The sequence below is a fragment of the Spironucleus salmonicida genome, chromosome 3 (assembly GCF_000497125.1).
Source record: "Spironucleus salmonicida strain ATCC 50377 chromosome 3, whole genome shotgun sequence".
Classification (NCBI taxonomy): domain Eukaryota; phylum Fornicata; order Diplomonadida; family Hexamitidae; genus Spironucleus; species Spironucleus salmonicida.
In genome coordinates this window covers 1,787,118-1,804,625 of record NC_090598.1, presented here as the reverse complement: position 1 = coordinate 1,804,625, position 17,508 = coordinate 1,787,118, and the positions used below count along the sequence as shown (strand labels likewise).

Genomic DNA, 17,508 nt, shown 5'->3' with positions numbered 1-17,508 from the left:
AAGGGTAGTAGTATATTATATAGATACAATAGTAATATACTAAATATCCTTATAGGCACCACTCCCAATGCATACATACTACTAAACTCCAATTAAGATATTACTATATATACTATAGTATTGTATTGTCGTCAAGCACTATGCAGTACCACTCATGCCTACCTTGGTGCTGTCTATGGAAATACTTGGGGTACCGTACTAGTGGTACCCACTTCAGTAGCAGCCAGCTGTGCCAAATATGAAGGTTAAGCCATTATTCAGTATGCCAACAGCATCGACTCAGCCTCGTAGCACCAAGATGTGGAAGGCCTAAGCTAGCATAAGTTCAGTCCTATTCTTGCTAAATTACGGTATTGCTACCTCGCTGGGTCCTGACCACCAGCTAGCGCCATCTCGTCACCCTGATAGCCACACTCTCGCTGACCTCGCTTTGGTAAAACTCATCCTACGAGGCATCGTTACCATTTAAACTCATCCATCCCTATGCTTCTGTCTTAAGCAGCATACCGAGTGAGACTGCAGAATTTCATGTTTGATAGATTATGCATCATCCTGGTATTAAAGATATAATACAATCAGTCTTCGGCACAACCTGTGCTTGTACTCTGCTAGTGAGAATAGCCTTATTAGGCTACTGTGTACCTGGGCTCATAAGTGAATATATATTAGTAAGCATAGTAGTATATTATATAAATACAATAGTAATATACTAAATATCCTTATAGGCACCACTCCCAATGCATATATACTACTAAACTCCATTTAAGATATTACTATATATACTATAGTATTGTATTGTCATCGAGCACTATCCCAGTACCACTCACGCCTACCGTGGTGCTGTCTATGGAAATACTTGGGGTACCAGTACTAGTGGTACCCACTTCACTAGCAGGCAGCTGTGCCAAATATGAAGGTTAAGCCATTATTCAGTATGCCAACAGCCGCAACTCAGGCTCGTAGCACCAAAATGTGGAAGGCCTAAGCTAGCATAAGGTCAGTCCTGTTCTTAATAAATTACGGTATTGCTACCTCGCTGGGTCCTGACCACCAGCTAGCGCCATCTCGTCACCCTGATAGCCACACTCTCGCTGACCTCGCTTTGGTAAAACTCATCCTAGCGAGTCGTCGTTACCATTTAAAACTCATCTATCCCTAGGCTTCGGTCTTAAGCAGCATACCGGGTGAGACTGCAGAGTATCATTTTTGATAGATTATGCATCATCCGGGTATTAAAGATATAATACAATCAGTCTTCGGCACAACCTGTGCTTGCATTACTAGTAAGAATAGCCTTCTTAGGCTACTGTGCACCTGGGCTCATAAGTGAATATATATTAGTAAGGGTAGTAGTATATTCTATAAGTACAATAGTATATACTAAATATCCTTATAGGCACCACTCCCAATGCATACATACTACTAAACTCCAATTAAGATATTACTATATATACTATAGTATTGTATTGTCGTCAAGCACTATGCAGTACCACTCATGCCTACCTTGGTGCTGTCTATGGAAATACTTGGGGTACCGTACTAGTGGTACCCACTTCAGTAGCAGCCAGCTGTGCCAAATATGAAGGTTAAGCCATTATTCAGTATGCCAACAGCATCGACTCAGCCTCGTAGCACCAAGATGTGGAAGGCCTAAGCTAGCATAAGTTCAGTCCTATTCTTGCTAAATTACGGTATTGCTACCTCGCTGGGTCCTGACCACCAGCTAGCGCCATCTCGTCACCGGCTAAAGCAAACATTAGAAAGCCAGCGGATACCTTTATTTCCAAACTTCCCAGCTAATTTATTCTTACAGGCGTGCTAAGTGCCTACTGGCAGAACCATACTCCCCATCTAGCATATCCGCTTCGCTAAGTTCTACCCATATATTAAATATATGTGATATTGATATGTGAAAGGTAATGTAGAATTACTGCTAGTATTACTACTATAAGAACTTACTACCACCATTGTACCGAAAGTGTTATTTTATAGCAGAATACACTAAGTCCGACACTGTGCTTCCATGCCCAAGAATGTAGGACCCAATATCAAAACTTATTGGCAACCGAGGCATCGTCTTGTACTTAACGAAATAAGAGTTTGCAATACATTTGATGCCTAAAACCTCCCAGTAATGCTGTAGCGAAATAGAACGATTAGCTCTATACACAAGTTTTCATATCCATCGAACCCATCAGAAGCTAAACTATAGTATGCTCGCTCTGGGTATGATATCCATATGCAATTTTAATCTCTTGTTTTTGACTTTCTGATTAACTTTCCCTTCTCCGTCGCTGTATTAGATTGCTTTTGCGGTCACAGTATCGTTTTTTTTTAGATATTATTATAACTATATATATTCATACTAAATACTATTATAAATAGTTTAGGCTAGCAATATACTCCCTAACCTCGTTATATGCAAATTCGTCTAATAGAATATATTCCGATATGTTTCTATTGGGGTATAGTATAATGCGGCAGATGGGGATCCTTACCGTACCATTAAAGGTAGCTCTTCATTCGTGCTTTAATCTTACCCTAGCTCTTGCTAGCTAGCAACTAGCTGCTTGAGGACGCTAGCTAACTAACTTACCGAACTTAGTATTTCACTAGTGCGTGCTAGCCTAGTATATCTATTATCATATATATCCTCTGGGCATAACCAATATAGGCTCAGTGCTAAAGTGTAAATAGTATCACTGATTCATTCTCAAAATTAGAAATTATATATTATTATATCTTTAATATCATAGAATCACTTTTAAATTTAACAAAAATAAACAAAACCTCTAAATATAGGTTAGTTATTATCTTTTGTGGAATTTATTACTCGATACTAAATATTATATATTTAACTATACTTATTTCTCTTTGTTATAATTGATTCATAATTGACTATTTTTGTCAACCCGAAGCATTAATGGTTATACAACCTTTACCATGATAAACATAGTGGTTAAATTTATATTTATTTGGCAGTTCGTAAAGTAGCAGCTTTCTAAGTTTTAGTATATTCATTTTTAGCGTCATAGAGATTTGTATTCACCTATTGAGTATATAGATTTAAAAGAATGCTTTAAAATAATGTAACCAAAAACTGAATAAATTCGGTAATGTAATTATGGGCTTGATTTTTATATATTATACAAAGATAGATTAACGATTTATATACAAATACTCATCATTCAATATGCTAAATTATTTGTTTATTGAATATAAATTATATTTTGTCTCTCAGTTAATATAAATATTGTATAACATCAGTAAACATGTTTCTTGCTAATCAAGCAGTCTTATTTAGACTATTTAATAACATTTCGAGCACGTAAATATATGAATTTATGCTGATTGATTTATTCATACCTTGTACTACTTATTATAAAAGTGGAGAACAGTACTTAGCAGCTTTGTAAAATTTATCATTCTCGCATTCACCTGGTATACCAATAATATAAATTTTATTATAAACATTTAAAAATAAACTTATATATCATTTTATCCTTAATATATCTCTTATGTTTCAAAATATATACTATATAAAATTAATTTTTGATGAAACTAATTTTAAAGTAATTATTTCGATCAATATATCACAATATCCTCATAATTAAATTTATATTATATGAAGTGTGATTTCTTTATTTTAATGTTTCTATCAATTTTAAATATTAAATATATATCATGAATTATTTTTTTTTAAATATAAGATTAATAATTATTCGTGTTAGACAAATGAATAAAAAATTTATTATAAAATAAAAATGGCCACTTTTTCGTTAATTGTTTGGGGATATATATTTGGTATGTTATTCTCAGGCGCTAGTTCAACACTCACAGCTAAAGGTATGTCTGAATTTACACTATCACCTGGGACTGGTTTGGCCCCGATAGAGTTTAATCACCCTTATATTCAAACTTTTTTTATGTTTATCGGAGAATTTGCATGTTTGGGAGTATGGCTTGTACTGGAATGCATAAGAAAAGCAAGAGGTAAGGAACTAGCCCTACTTAAGGAAGGTAAAATATTTTATAAGTTTTTCCCTCATACTTTCTTATTTATTCTTCCTACCTTATGTGATGTTGCAGCGACAACTCTTTATAATATTGGTCTGTTCTTTACAATTGCATCTGTGTATTAAATACTAAGAAATGTTACTGTTATTTTTGTTGCTATGATGTCTGCCTGTATTTGGAAAGATTATAGAAAATCATTCGATCTCCCATAGATTATTGGAATAGTTATCCTATTTGTTGGAGCCACTATAATTGCTTTGGCAACTATTCTATTTTAAGACTCCAGCAGTTAGGCCAGAAATAATGTTTTGGGAATTGTGCTCGTTCTAGTTGGTAATCTTTTTGCTGCATTATTTTTTATAGTAGAAGAAATTTCATTAAGAAAAATTTAAACAATAGGCTTAGTGGGGGTAGGTAATGAAGGTGGGTGGGGTATTTTAATTTATGCTATTCTGCTTCCAATATTCAATAATTTCTAGGATCCATTCTCAGATAATAAGGGTAAAAACTTTGAGGACATAGTTGCATGGGCCTATCAAATTCAACACTCTGTAGGGGAAATGCTGCTACATTTTGGATATCCAATATCTGTTCTAGTCTTCAATTTTACTGGTATGGAAATAACTAATCATGTATCTGCAGCTACTAGGGCAACATTTGATGCGTGTAGAACAATATTAGTTTGGATTATATCGTTTATAGTAGGATGGGAAAAATGGAATACAAGCTCTACTTTAACGAGATTTGGCGGCTTTGTGCTGGTTACATTAGGAGTTCTTATATACAACAATGTTTTGATGATAATTCCTTTCTTAAGAAAGGACAATATTAAGTAAATGGGTAAGTGGATGGGTAAAAAATGTAAAACTGTGAAAATTGATGTTTAAGAAGAAATATAAAACGAAGTCGTTATTACTACAGTATCAAATGAATGATAACCTATTAATAAAATTAATTATTACTAAATTTATATATTATTCTGATTTTATATTAATTTAACTACTCATAAATATCAAATTACTCTCTACAATCTACGCAAAATGCTTAAGTTGGATGCAAACACATATGTTCTAACGCTGGAAAATCAAACCCAAATTCACTTTAAATTAGATAGTTAGCTCATTAACGTAACATCAGGCAGATCTAAATTTGAGATTCCTCTTCAAATATCTCCTGTTTCCTAACAATTAAAGGTTCAGATTGATAAAAGTTATGAATATTTCACATCTTTATCTCCATAAAATACTCCTAGAAATCATATAGTTAAAGGGCTACTATGCAGTAATAGAGAATGCTGTCGAATTGTGGAGAATAAACGGAGTGCTTATTGTTGTCAAGGATGCCAAATACGAGAATAAAATTTGCGGTAAGGAAGAGTATAAGTAAGAAAGGAACTTATTACTAAAAAACATGACATTTTAGATAAAATCAGGTCTATAGAGGGATGTTTTGGGCTTTAAGAAGTTTAAGAAATAATGAAGAAATTTGGCTGACTTTATTTCAAATATTAACTATTATAACTATATATACCACTTAACTAACGCTATATTAACTATAAGTAACTAAGAATATTAATACGATGTTTTCGCTTGCATAAAGTATTATATTTATAATATAATAATTATTATTTTAAATAGATAACTTTTTAATATGACAAATATTTTTGAAAGCTTTAAAACATCAGCTGCTGATAAAATAACTGTTGCTGCATTTTAAGATTTATGTTAAAGATAATTATAGATATAAACAACAGTCCATGTTAATATTTCTGTATATGGAGTTAGCCAAAGTGGTAAAACAGCGCTATCACTTAAATTAGCATAATGCCCTTATATTACCACTAGCCCCTCTATAAAAACAGGTATTATTAATTCATTACTAGTTCCAATAAGAGCTAGGCCTGCAAAATTGACAATAATGGATATGCACAAGGATTCACCTTTCATGCTTACAGATATAATATTTATTACATTAAATTTATCAGCTGATAGTATTTAATACTATACTAATATAATTTAGTAACTATTTTAACATCAGTTATGTGTCCTTTATATAACTAAAATTGATTTATTAACGTAAGAATAATATGCGAATTTTACGCATAATTTTGAAATATTAACTAAAATACTAGTAGAAAAGGAAATATAGTATTATGCTTTCCCAATATCATTAGAAGATAAAAATATTTACTCGCTTCTCTCAAGCATTTTATATGAATGTTATTAACATTCCAGATTGTTGCAGGCACAAAGAGCATTATAGGATTCAGAAAATGAACTAAACATTGCTAAGGAAACAAATAGTAAATTATAAGCTGATAAATTTAATGAGATGTAGAAAATATTTACTGTAGTAGCGGATATTAAGTAAACCTTTAATTCTCCTACCAAATTAGTAGTAGGCGATGACTGTGTTACACATGCAGTAACATAATAGTGCATCAATAACGAGTAACTTGTAAAATAATTGGAAGATATTGCCCCAGAATCTGTTTTATAACCTATAAGCATAAGCGATACTGATCATTAGTTAAATGGCATAGATTAAGTTATTAATATAAATAATATTGATACTTAACTAAACCATGAATAGTAATATACAGAAGGTTCAGAATCTACCGAAGCTACATAGAAAGAGAATATGCCTAGTTAATCTTAATATTCTGACTAATAACCTTAAAGCTTAAATTAATAGAAAAATAAAAACAATAAAAAATATAAAAATAGGAGATGAGTCTTTTTATTTCACTCGTTAAGAATCTCTTCCATTAATGCGCAAAACATTTCATAACTTATAGTTCCGTCATCATTGTCCGCTATAGAATCCATTATTTCTTTAATTTCTTCCTTAGTGATTTCTATTCCTAATTTTAGTATAATAGCCATCAACTCATCTGAGTCTATTGTTTAACTATAGTCTTCATCTGCTGCCAAGAATAAAATAGTTGGTACATCATCTGGCCTAGCATTTTCACATATATAAAGAAAATGAACAAATTCTTCAAGTTACATTTATCCATCGGCATTATCATCGACTAGTTCAATCATCCCCGAGATTGTTTTTTGGTCCATTTATACACCAAGTTCAACAAGAGCAACTTATAGCTCAGGTACATCAATAAATCCAGAGTTGTCAGCATCAATTTTACGGAAAATTGATTCATAAAGCTACAAATTTTATTTTATTTGCGACATTTTAGTTTAAGTAAAATTATTTAATATATAATAATATTAATCATTCCATAACAATTTCAATACATTTTTATCCAATCATAACCTTCCCATTGTTAATAATTTTAATGTTTTCACCTTCGAATAATTCGAATATAATAACAACTGTGCTACCAAGTTTAAATTAACCGATAGTTTCCCCAGTTTTATACTAATTGCTGCATTGTTACTTAAGCGACTAGGTAAATTAATTTGTTTAAATATTGACTTTAGACATTGTTATATTTCCAACGTTTAAAGCACCAACCGGAACATAGAATGCTTTTCTTCCATGAAAGCTTCCTTCTACTACTACTCTTTCTTATAGTGCCAATAAGTGAGTAACTTTGTGAGTAAATATATTATTTACTGGCATCAAATCTCCTTAAATGTGTGTATACTCTTAAGAGATAAAGTCATTAAAACTAACAAAATCATGAAAATCTCCAGGTGAAAGATAGAAGACACAATATGCATAATTTCCTAAAACTTATTTTTTGAGTATTTACTTTAATGTAAAATCAAGTCCTTTAATTTTAGCTTTCGAGTCATTAAAGATAGCAACTTATGTTAAAACAGAGTCTGATGGAGAATATATGACATCCTTCAATGATTTATCTGGTATATATCTATTATCCATATTGATACGCCTGTTAAAGAATCCGGATAATGATTAGAATGACTAAAGTGGATCGACAATGTCATTAGTACAAACTTTGAACTGCCTAATCCAAAACTTAATGAGAACCATTAACATTACAGATGGAAATTTAATATTCATTAACTTACCAAACAAATAAGACATCAGTTTCCTAGGTAATAATAAAATAATTGCTACCCTGATTGATCCAAATAATACCGCATATACAGTAGTTTATAATATAAGAGTGATAATTATACTATAAGTAAACTTAAATTTAACAAGTAATAAAGAAAAAATTAGGTAAAATACATTGTTCATCATTCTAGGATACATTTTTGATAATATATTACTTATTATAATATTGTAGTTAATGATTAATAATTAATATAATTTTAATTTTGTTGATGTGATTGATGTATTATCATGTATGCAAGTAGCTTAGTGATTTTAAGAATAAAAATTAATGATCATTCAAACATAACGATTTACTTAGATTTCTGCTTCTTTTATTTGGAATCAACAGCCTTCTTACCTAAACTAACTATGTCAGCGGGCATTTCATGGTTCTTGATAACTTCAGCCTTGGCATCAGCAACAATAACTTCAACTTCAAGCTCTTTGATGGTTTCAATGAATTTTGAATGGTTTTCCATAGCTTCGCGCGATTCGGTTTCACGAGCCTCACGACGTTATTTTTATTCTTCTGTTTCTTCACGAACGCGAGAATCTTTAGGATTACCTGCACCACGAGGTCCATTACCTTCTTTACGAGGTCCTCTAGATTCACCCTTAACAGAGTTACGATCAAATTGACGACCTTAAGCGGGTTTGTGAGGTTCATGACGTTTTGAGTCACGAGGTTTGCCTTATTCAGGTTAAACCTTACCGAAATCTTCAGAAAGAGCTGCGAACTAGTTCGAAGACATTCAGGTGGTATGGAGTGGAGATTATGAATTGGAATTGTTAAAACAAGGAATTCATATATAATTATTTTAATTACATGAAAAATAATAATATCTATAAAAATTAATATATTATTTAAATATTTGAATTGAAAATGAAAATATAAACTTTGTAAAAGTAACTTAATTATCTAATTGACACTAAGGATAATTCCTATTATAAAGTTATTAAATCAATATAAACCACAGAATTTTCAGAAATAAATCTAGTATAAAATGATGAAGAGAATCTTTTTGCTTGCAAAGTTATATCTAAAGAAAATTTATAAATTAAAAAATACTATGAAATGTTTAGTTAAGAAATATAGATAATATAATCACTAAATAATAGAAATATTATGGCCGCTTATAAAGTTATTAAAGATATAGATAATTATTATATTTTATCAAGTTATTGCTCTAATGGAACTTTAATTGATCTAGTTCAGAATCGTGAGCATCTAGCAGAAGAAGAAATTTAATTCATAATTTATGAGTTAATGAATGCACTTTTGTACTTAAAACAATAAAAAATTATACATAGAGACTTAAAGCCATAGAATATATTAATTGATCATATCTTGCCTGATGATAAAGAACTTTACGACTAATTAAGGATTAAAATAATAGATTTTGGTTTGTCACATAAATTTAACGGGGACGATGAAAAATAATTCAATTTTTGTGGATCTCCTATTATTATTGCTCCTGAAATGTTAATTTCTCATGTTGTTAAGCGACTCCTTTAAAACAAACCTACTAACGAGGAAATAGACGCAGAATGTAAAGAGTTAATAAAGTAAATAGTTGACCGTTAGATCAATATACGGCAAAACTATAAAAAATATGATCCATTAGAAAGTGGCTACGAATACGAAGTAGATATGTGGGGGTTGGGAATAGTAATGTATTATCTTATGTACAGAAAGTTTCCCTTTACCGCATAAACTATATCCTTATTATACTAAAAACAAATACGAGGAGATTTTATCATTAATACATCTAAAAATCCATTACTATCACAAACTTGCATTAGTTTCATGGAGAATTTACTTTCTCCTAATCGAAACGACAGAATGTCTATAACCGAAGCGTTTGAATCTGATTGGATATCACATGGAGCAATGGTGAAATTAACATTTCTACCATCACAGTCAATCCATAAACAATTCTCATTATCCAAATATTCAGAAGAAAATATGGAAGTATATAATTTTAAAGAGACGATTGAAGAACGGATAATAATGTAATAACAGGGATTAATATAAAAACCAATTAATTTGCCGACAATAGATATATCTGATGCATTAAAAGGTCTTGGATTATTGAAAATATAAATGCGACCTCCACGACCGATTACTACGAAAATTCCTTTCGATATTTAAATATCCATCAATTCATGGTTAGTAAAAAATTATGCGCAAGTATTATATAATGGTCTTTTACACGATTTACCTAATCCAGTAAAATGGCCTCCTATAATACACATAGATAATTTTTTTAATAAGTTAATGTTTGACGAATTTATTGGTAACTTAAGTAAAAAGACACTAAAATGTATTAAAAATTATTAAATATGGAGATATGGAATTACTAGAAATGCATGTTATGAAGAAGAGTTATCTGGACTACCTAATATAGTTCATGCAGGTGGAAAAGTTGTGGCTGCAACCCATTCTCAGAAATATGGTTACTTTTATATATTAAATGATGGTACATGTTGTGGGAAGTTTTATGATGATAGCATTATTATTTTGTCCCCCAATGAATTATTGATAGATGTTATTGACTATCCCCAAGCATTGTTTCTAAAATAAATGCCTGAAAAGTATTGGAATAAAAAATAAACTTTTAGAGTAAAGTATAAATTTTATGAGCAATTCTTTTAAAAAAATAAGCTAGTTTTATTATAATGGTTTAAATAAGAACTTAAAAACTAACTGAAGTAAGATTAATTAGATATAGAAAGCTCATAACTAGTTAAAAGAGATACGATGATACTTAGTCCATCTAAATGTGAAGATTTATAAACATCATCTGATTCACCTTCTTTTAATAGCACAAGAACTGGATCTTCAATAGAATAACACCAACTATAAACAGTAAAACTTCCGATAGAACCAACTACCACATTGGATGCATTTTTGTATGAGTTTTTAGATTTATTATATGATGACTAATTTAGAATATTTCATCCTAATCTGTCAGCAGACGATCTATAAAAATTTATAAATCAAAGAAGAAGATAAATATAAAAAGGAAAAACTTCCGACGGTATACATTATTAGTAAAATAATAATTTTGCATATATATTACACTTAAATAATCCAAAAATATTATCTATTATTTTGTAAGATATTATTGCAGCATTAATTGAAAATGCATAAGCAGACTATGGAGCAAATGCAATAATTTCCTACATCGCAGCTTCAGTTGACTTAAACTTTATATGTTTAAATTTTTTGAGAAATGGATAACTGGCAGTAGAAAAGTAAGTTATTACAGATGATATTGTTTTATTTAGAGTTAATAACGGAGGATTTTAAGTGAATTGGAAAAATTAACAGAAATTAATAATAAATCAGGAAATGATAAGATTTGAAAATGAAGAACATGAAATCTTGGAATATCCATTAGTTTATTTATAAGACCAAGATTTTAAATGCACATTCTTGAAACAGATGATAGCCGAAATAAAAGAGTAAAACAAGATATACTAAATTTGAACTCCTTCAAACAATTATATCACCTTTAAAACCTTCAAAATTAGCTTTAAAGTCTTAAATTATCCTATTTTAATCTAACTCTACTTTGCCCCTATTTCCATTAATATATTTTAATTAACTATATTCGCTCCTTACTTCATCGAAATATTCTAAGTTTAAAGCCTCTATGGCACTAATACGCTTCTCAGGATCGCAAACCAATAGCAGACTAATCATACTGATACTTTCAGGCGTTAAGTGAGTAAAATCTTTACATTTTGCTACCCTTTATTGAACTGCTATTTGTTTTTCCACTCCTAAAATCGCAATTTCCTCGTCTGTCAAAATTACATTTTGCCGATAAAATTATGAGAATTCCTCCCCTAGAATCTGCTTGAATCGCTTCAGTTGATCTAACTTGCTACTCGAGAGCGCAATTTTGCTCTTGAGCGCAATGTTGCAAAATATGATTCCCAGTGAGTATACATCTGAGTTTTGATGTGAAATTCCAATTGCAAAATTCTCGGGGCTTTGGTACTGCTTCGTACCAGCTTTCTGGCGATTCTTCGTGACCGGCAGCATGAGGCCGAAATCGATCAGGCAAGGGCATACGTGCCTGGAGAGTAGAATATTCTCCGGCTTCACGTCTCTGTGTGTCAGTTTAAGCACGTTCAGGATAGAAATGGCATAAAACAGTTAAAAAAAGATGCTTTTGAGCTGAATTCTGGTGAATTTTTGGCCCAAATCCAGTGGGGAACCGTGGTGTTACGTCAAGATGAAACGCGAGCCCTAGCAGTTGATAATAGCCGAAAACTACAAAAAAATTGGAAAATTTAGCATACCAACAAGCAACGTAGCCTCTCTGTTGATTTTTTCTAGTGATTTCTCGTCTGAATTGGTGAATTTCTTTGCTACTACGTCGTTTTTCTGATAAATTGCATGAAATACGGTAGAGTAAGATCCAGAGCCAAGAGTTGTTAGAATAGTAAGCTTTTATAGCATTATTTCAGGCGTGAAATTCATAACAATCTGTTTAACAGAATAACCCAGCATTTAAAGAGATAGGGAAATAAGTATAATATTATATAATCATTTTCTAACACTTCCGGCAGCAGTCCATAAAGTAACAACTCCACCGTTAGCAACATTTCTAATAGCTTCTGCGCTCATTTACAGTCCTTCTTTGGTAGAGTTAAATTTGCTCTTTGAAAAATCTATGCTAAATGCGCCTCCACCTTTCATTGATTATTTTGTAATTTTACTACGGGTTACTGCCTGCTCTTCTTTCTTATTTAATTATTCCCTTTTTTAATCCAATATTTGATGTTCCTAGTCCAATTATTATTATTTTTATACCCTAATTGTTGCTAATTTTGTATCATAAGAAGCAATAGTTTTATGTTAATTTTATAAAAATACTTAATCAGTGTTGGTAAAATCTGTTACAATCTGTTATATCTTACCAGTAGATATAGATTTTTTAATCTATTTTGACTGTAATTACATATATTTCTTGTGAAATAAATTCTTAACATTTTGTACAATCCTTTTCTATAAAGATTGCTCATCAGCTAGCTTCAGGTCATCGTAAACTTCATCTATGAAATCTTGTGAAAGTTTAAGACTATAAAAACTAGCTTCTTCTTTAACCTCTTGAATTAAAACTTCGATAAGTTCCTATGTTTCTTATTATACTATTTTTTATTACTTTTCCAAAAACTTAGAAACTCCCATATCATAATTTTATCTTACAGTAACGTCAACAATATTGGTTTCTGGGTTAAAAGTACATTCATTAATTTCCTACTTTTATTTCTACTTAATTTTTTCATCATTTTTCTGCTATTTTATGAAATGTTCCCTGTACAATCTATTTGTTGTTTATTACATTTTAGACTCCTTAACTTACTTTTTACTAGTTATTATATGCTACGGTTGTGGTTTCTTAATTTAGATCATCATTTCATATGTGTACTCATCTTTTATAATACAAATAAATTCTTTTTGTGGAATAATAATTTCATGTGTCTAACCAATAATAGATTAATAAATAGAAATCTAGTTAAACTTTGGAACCTTTTGAATCTCAATTAAATACTTAGTTAATGCTCTTGTAAATATCTAAATATATAAAACTTATGACTAATTATTAAAACCTTGCGACTTATTTAAATTTTCTAAACTTAAATCTTAGTTTTTTAATTAATCAATATAAAATTAACCTATTTCTGCTTCTAATTCTTATATGGTATAATATTACAAATTTTTGGTTAATGATAATATAAAACTTCCATTTGTAAAATTTTATTTTACAGGTGCTAATATTTTTGCAATATTCATATTGGTTGATTGTGTGTGTTTTTATTATACGGAATTTATACTAATAGAAGTTTAAGATTATGAATTACTATTTTTTTTTTGTGGAGTTAAAGTTTTCTTAACTTATGATGATTAAATTTAGGATTCAAACAATGAATTAGGTTTTTTATTTTAGAGTTTCATCATCAATGATATATCTAGTTTGTCCGAAACATTCATAGAATTTATTTGAGATCCAAACTAACTGAATTCACCTTTAAAACTAACTGTTGGTTAAGTTTTCATCATATAATCTAACTCCTCAATTAATTCCATAATTTACACTTCACGTTAATAATATATAATATATTAATTATAGATTATTATTAACTATTATTATTAAATATATATGATATGAATAATTATATTCAAACTACTAAATGTCATAACTCTAAATAAACCAAGATACAATTTTACTTTTAAGTATGAATGAGAGATTAATCTTTTACTTAAAATAACTACAATATACATACTGTAGTAATATATAGCATAAATTAGATAATGAATCTGTTTTTGACTTTTTGACGAACGAATTGGTATCTCAGTTGCTCTAATTACTACCAAATTTATATCCTAGAAAAGAAGTACAATTTACTTCATTATATTTTAACTTGGATGATTTTATATAAGTATCTTAAACATTATCAAATTTTTCATAATTTACAGAAAAATTTGTTCGATTAAACTTTACCGACGATAATTATTTTGAACTCATATAATATTTATATCATATAATAATAATATTAGAGAGTTATGATGAAACTCCATGTGCAGATTTGAAACTTAACTAAAATTACTAATATACAGACATAGATTTGAAATTAGCTATTAACATATTAGGAGATAAAGCGATTGAATAACAGGTAATTAATAGGAAGAAAAGATGTATAGCGATGTGAATAAAATTTATTACTTAAAAAATTAATCAAACTAATTAAAATTAATCATCTGTTGGAAACGGCAACACGCTCAATTTCGTTACGCTTTTAAACGGCATAAGACTTATCAGCAGACTATGAGGCAGCAGTTATTTCGTCAGCTAAGCATTCAGCAAAAGTTTTGATCTTTCTCATGGACTGTCTACGGGCACCTAAACCAAGATAGAAAAGAGCCTGATTGACACGACGGAGAGGAGCAACATCGACAGCCTGACGTCTTATCTGACCACCCTTACCAATACGGCAGGAGTCTTCACGAACAACGGCATTCTTGATAGCATCAACGAGGACCTGAACGGGGTTAAGACCAGTCTGAAGGTTGATAAGCTCGAAAGCTTATTCAATGTGCCTGTTAGCCATGAGTTTCTTACCGGAGTTACGGCCGTGCATCATAAGGGTGTTAGCAAGACGTTCAACGATGGGGCAGGAACCTTTTCTGAAACGAACAGCGTGCCACTTACCAGCAGAGTGAGCAACAGTGGAGTGATTATCAATAGAAACATATCTGCTGATAGAGTCATCTTCGCAGACTACACCGGTGGTTTCGTACTTACCAAATAACTTAAAATTCTTGGAGTCCATGACAAAAGGAATGGAAAAGTAAAAAAGAATCATACGCTAATTTCGTTTAAACATCATAATATTAATTATTATACATATTTAATACTAGATATGGACTGCCAAGGCTCTAACTCAAACTATTTTTTAAGATCTAAATATGAAGTTTTAACTTTGCCATCATATTTTTTTGGCTAATTACTGCAATAAATTCTCAGACGAAATCTTTGAGCAAAGATAGTTTTCACGATATTAATTATTTTTTAAAACTATATATTATAGATATTATACCATGATAATGATACAAATTAAATGGAAATTTCTATGGAAGCCTTAACTTCAACTTTACCTGATGATATAGAACTATAAAATTAGTCATTAAAAATCATGCTTTTATCTATATTAGCTAAATATAACCAATAAATATAGGAAATTTAGTTGTGTAAATAATAAATTTTATAAACTAAATCCACAACTCCAGTTTAATCTTTACAATAAGAATTTTAATAATAAATTTATTCAGAAGTATAAGATAAACACAAAATTCAATCATAGTATTCTGAATTAAAATAGAAATTTGAAGTATTAACGAAAGACAATGAAAATATGTTTCAAACAATTTAGAAAGCATAATCTGAAAATTCATATCTTAAGTAATAACTTACGATTTAATAACCTGTTTAATAGCAATAATTTATACCTTATAATGATATTTTTAATTCTAAGGATGATTTTGAATAACTTAAATTATTAGCAAAGTCAGTTGCAGACGAAAATACATAATTATTATAATAAATCTAAACATATTAATATTAAATTTAAAGCAATTCAAGTGAATAAAAAATATAAATAGCTAGGCTTCATGGTGAAATTTCTAATTATAAGGAAAAAATAAAGACTTATGAAGAACAACTTATGGTTATTTAGTATGCTAATTCAAATGAAAATATTGAAAAGATGCAGTCTGAAATCGATTTTGTGAAGGATAAACTTCTTGATACTGTGTCATAGCTAAATTAAAATTAAAGTGAATATAAAGCAAAATTACAACAGTAATAAGAAAAATCTAATGAAAATATTACTAAAATAGACTAAAAACACCAAATTAACCATTAAAACTACCAAAAAGAAGTAATTTAACTCCATAATCAACAAAAATAAATATATAAATTAGAAATAAAAGATTTGACTAGTAAGAATACATTCTACTTATAGGAATAACTTAAAGATAAAGAAACATTATTCGATATTAAATAATAACAAGTTAAACAGTAAAATGAACTAAATGCATAAATAGCATTATTTTCAACTGCAAAATAGCGAGCCAAAGCCCGCTATGAGACTTTAGCTATTGAATTAGAGAAAGCTTTAGATTATATTTCAGAACTTAAAATTTAAAATTTAACTGCACATGAATAAACTATGAAGTTAAAGACTTAGCTCATTGAAGTAGAAACATAAAATAAATTAATGAGAAACTCATACGATAATATACTATAAATGCCATTTTAAAGATAAGAAATACCTCTTATATTGCGTCAAATTTAGCTAAATTCGGCATTATAGGCAACAGAAAATATGAAACACTAAGAATTAGTTACTAGATTAAAAGATGAAAGTAAGGCCGAGTCATAAGAAATAAAACTAAATTCAAGTGAGCTAGAATGTGTGAAAGAAGATACATTAAAGATCGATTATAAAACTTAAGATGAATCGGCTTCAGATCAAATTCAAGACCTAAAACTTATTTTCTAAAAGTATTAAATTATTCTATCGGATATTATTGACTTATCAGAAACTCTAAGTACAGAGTATGAATATTATGTTTAGATAAACATTATGGATTAAGTTTTTGTATCATAGAGTAAATTACCTTCTGCTGGAATTTTGTGTATTGAATTTAACGAAAAATTATAATTCAACTATCAGCAAAACATGGAATTTTCGAATTAATTATTTACTATTTAGTTATTTTAGATATTGGAAGAATAAAGTACGCATATAGAAAAGGTTGAGTTGTTAATAAATGATTTTTATAATTAATAAAAATAAACACTATTGACTACTGGAAAATTAGAAATAGAAATAAAGTAAATTGATCAGTGATATATTTTAATATATATAATATTATTTAAAGTT

General features: G+C 29.7%; 13 protein-coding genes across 13 annotated transcripts; 7 read left to right on the top strand and 6 right to left on the bottom strand. All coding sequences in view use genetic code 6, as the record gives it.

Moving 5' to 3' along the window:
• Window positions 1-67: 67 nt before the first annotated feature.
• On the top strand, window positions 68-514 carry SS50377_23411 (uncharacterized protein; the record flags this gene model as incomplete). Its single annotated transcript, XM_067907276.1, has 1 exon — window positions 68-514. One exon carries the CDS (start codon window positions 68-70, stop codon window positions 512-514), a length of 447 nt encoding a protein of 148 aa, XP_067766544.1.
• An 894-nt stretch (window positions 515-1,408) lies between these two features.
• SS50377_23410 (uncharacterized protein) lies at window positions 1,409-1,900 on the top strand (the record flags this gene model as incomplete). Its single annotated transcript, XM_067907275.1, has 1 exon — window positions 1,409-1,900. The coding sequence occupies one exon, from the start codon at window positions 1,409-1,411 to the stop codon at window positions 1,898-1,900; it is 492 nt and encodes a 163-aa protein (XP_067766543.1).
• Window positions 1,901-3,764: 1,864 nt separating this feature from the next.
• Window positions 3,765-4,952, top strand: SS50377_23409 (Transmembrane domain-containing protein; the record flags this gene model as incomplete). Its single annotated transcript, XM_067907274.1, has 1 exon — window positions 3,765-4,952. The coding sequence occupies one exon, from the start codon at window positions 3,765-3,767 to the stop codon at window positions 4,950-4,952; it is 1,188 nt and encodes a 395-aa protein (XP_067766542.1).
• Window positions 4,953-5,057: 105 nt separating this feature from the next.
• SS50377_23408 (uncharacterized protein) lies at window positions 5,058-5,510 on the top strand (the record flags this gene model as incomplete). Its single annotated transcript, XM_067907273.1, has 1 exon — window positions 5,058-5,510. One exon carries the CDS (start codon window positions 5,058-5,060, stop codon window positions 5,508-5,510), a length of 453 nt encoding a protein of 150 aa, XP_067766541.1.
• Window positions 5,511-5,667: 157 nt separating this feature from the next.
• On the top strand, window positions 5,668-6,750 carry SS50377_23407 (uncharacterized protein; the record flags this gene model as incomplete). Its single annotated transcript, XM_067907272.1, has 1 exon — window positions 5,668-6,750. The coding sequence occupies one exon, from the start codon at window positions 5,668-5,670 to the stop codon at window positions 6,748-6,750; it is 1,083 nt and encodes a 360-aa protein (XP_067766540.1).
• An 11-nt stretch (window positions 6,751-6,761) lies between these two features.
• SS50377_23406 (EF hand domain-containing protein) lies at window positions 6,762-7,211 on the bottom strand (the record flags this gene model as incomplete). The annotated part of the gene is made up of 1 exon (XM_067907271.1): window positions 6,762-7,211. One exon carries the CDS (start codon window positions 7,209-7,211, stop codon window positions 6,762-6,764), a length of 450 nt encoding a protein of 149 aa, XP_067766539.1.
• A 40-nt stretch (window positions 7,212-7,251) lies between these two features.
• Window positions 7,252-8,202, bottom strand: SS50377_23405 (Phosphatidylserine decarboxylase proenzyme; the record flags this gene model as incomplete). The annotated part of the gene is made up of 1 exon (XM_067907270.1): window positions 7,252-8,202. The coding sequence occupies one exon, from the start codon at window positions 8,200-8,202 to the stop codon at window positions 7,252-7,254; it is 951 nt and encodes a 316-aa protein (XP_067766538.1).
• A 134-nt stretch (window positions 8,203-8,336) lies between these two features.
• On the bottom strand, window positions 8,337-8,795 carry SS50377_23404 (uncharacterized protein; the record flags this gene model as incomplete). Its single annotated transcript, XM_067907269.1, has 1 exon — window positions 8,337-8,795. The coding sequence occupies one exon, from the start codon at window positions 8,793-8,795 to the stop codon at window positions 8,337-8,339; it is 459 nt and encodes a 152-aa protein (XP_067766537.1).
• A 131-nt stretch (window positions 8,796-8,926) lies between these two features.
• SS50377_23403 (Kinase, PLK) lies at window positions 8,927-11,536 on the top strand (the record flags this gene model as incomplete). Its single annotated transcript, XM_067907268.1, has 1 exon — window positions 8,927-11,536. One exon carries the CDS (start codon window positions 8,927-8,929, stop codon window positions 11,534-11,536), a length of 2,610 nt encoding a protein of 869 aa, XP_067766536.1.
• A 6-nt stretch (window positions 11,537-11,542) lies between these two features.
• SS50377_23402 (Kinase, CMGC CDK) lies at window positions 11,543-12,568 on the bottom strand (the record flags this gene model as incomplete). Its single annotated transcript, XM_067907267.1, has 1 exon — window positions 11,543-12,568. The coding sequence occupies one exon, from the start codon at window positions 12,566-12,568 to the stop codon at window positions 11,543-11,545; it is 1,026 nt and encodes a 341-aa protein (XP_067766535.1).
• Window positions 12,569-12,604: 36 nt separating this feature from the next.
• SS50377_23401 (uncharacterized protein) lies at window positions 12,605-14,149 on the bottom strand (the record flags this gene model as incomplete). Its single annotated transcript, XM_067907266.1, has 1 exon — window positions 12,605-14,149. The coding sequence occupies one exon, from the start codon at window positions 14,147-14,149 to the stop codon at window positions 12,605-12,607; it is 1,545 nt and encodes a 514-aa protein (XP_067766534.1).
• Window positions 14,150-14,817: 668 nt separating this feature from the next.
• SS50377_23400 (Ribosomal protein S7) lies at window positions 14,818-15,393 on the bottom strand (the record flags this gene model as incomplete). Its single annotated transcript, XM_067907265.1, has 1 exon — window positions 14,818-15,393. The coding sequence occupies one exon, from the start codon at window positions 15,391-15,393 to the stop codon at window positions 14,818-14,820; it is 576 nt and encodes a 191-aa protein (XP_067766533.1).
• Window positions 15,394-15,681: 288 nt separating this feature from the next.
• SS50377_23399 (uncharacterized protein) lies at window positions 15,682-17,475 on the top strand (the record flags this gene model as incomplete). The annotated part of the gene is made up of 1 exon (XM_067907264.1): window positions 15,682-17,475. The coding sequence occupies one exon, from the start codon at window positions 15,682-15,684 to the stop codon at window positions 17,473-17,475; it is 1,794 nt and encodes a 597-aa protein (XP_067766532.1).
• Between the last annotated feature and the right edge of the window lie 33 nt (window positions 17,476-17,508).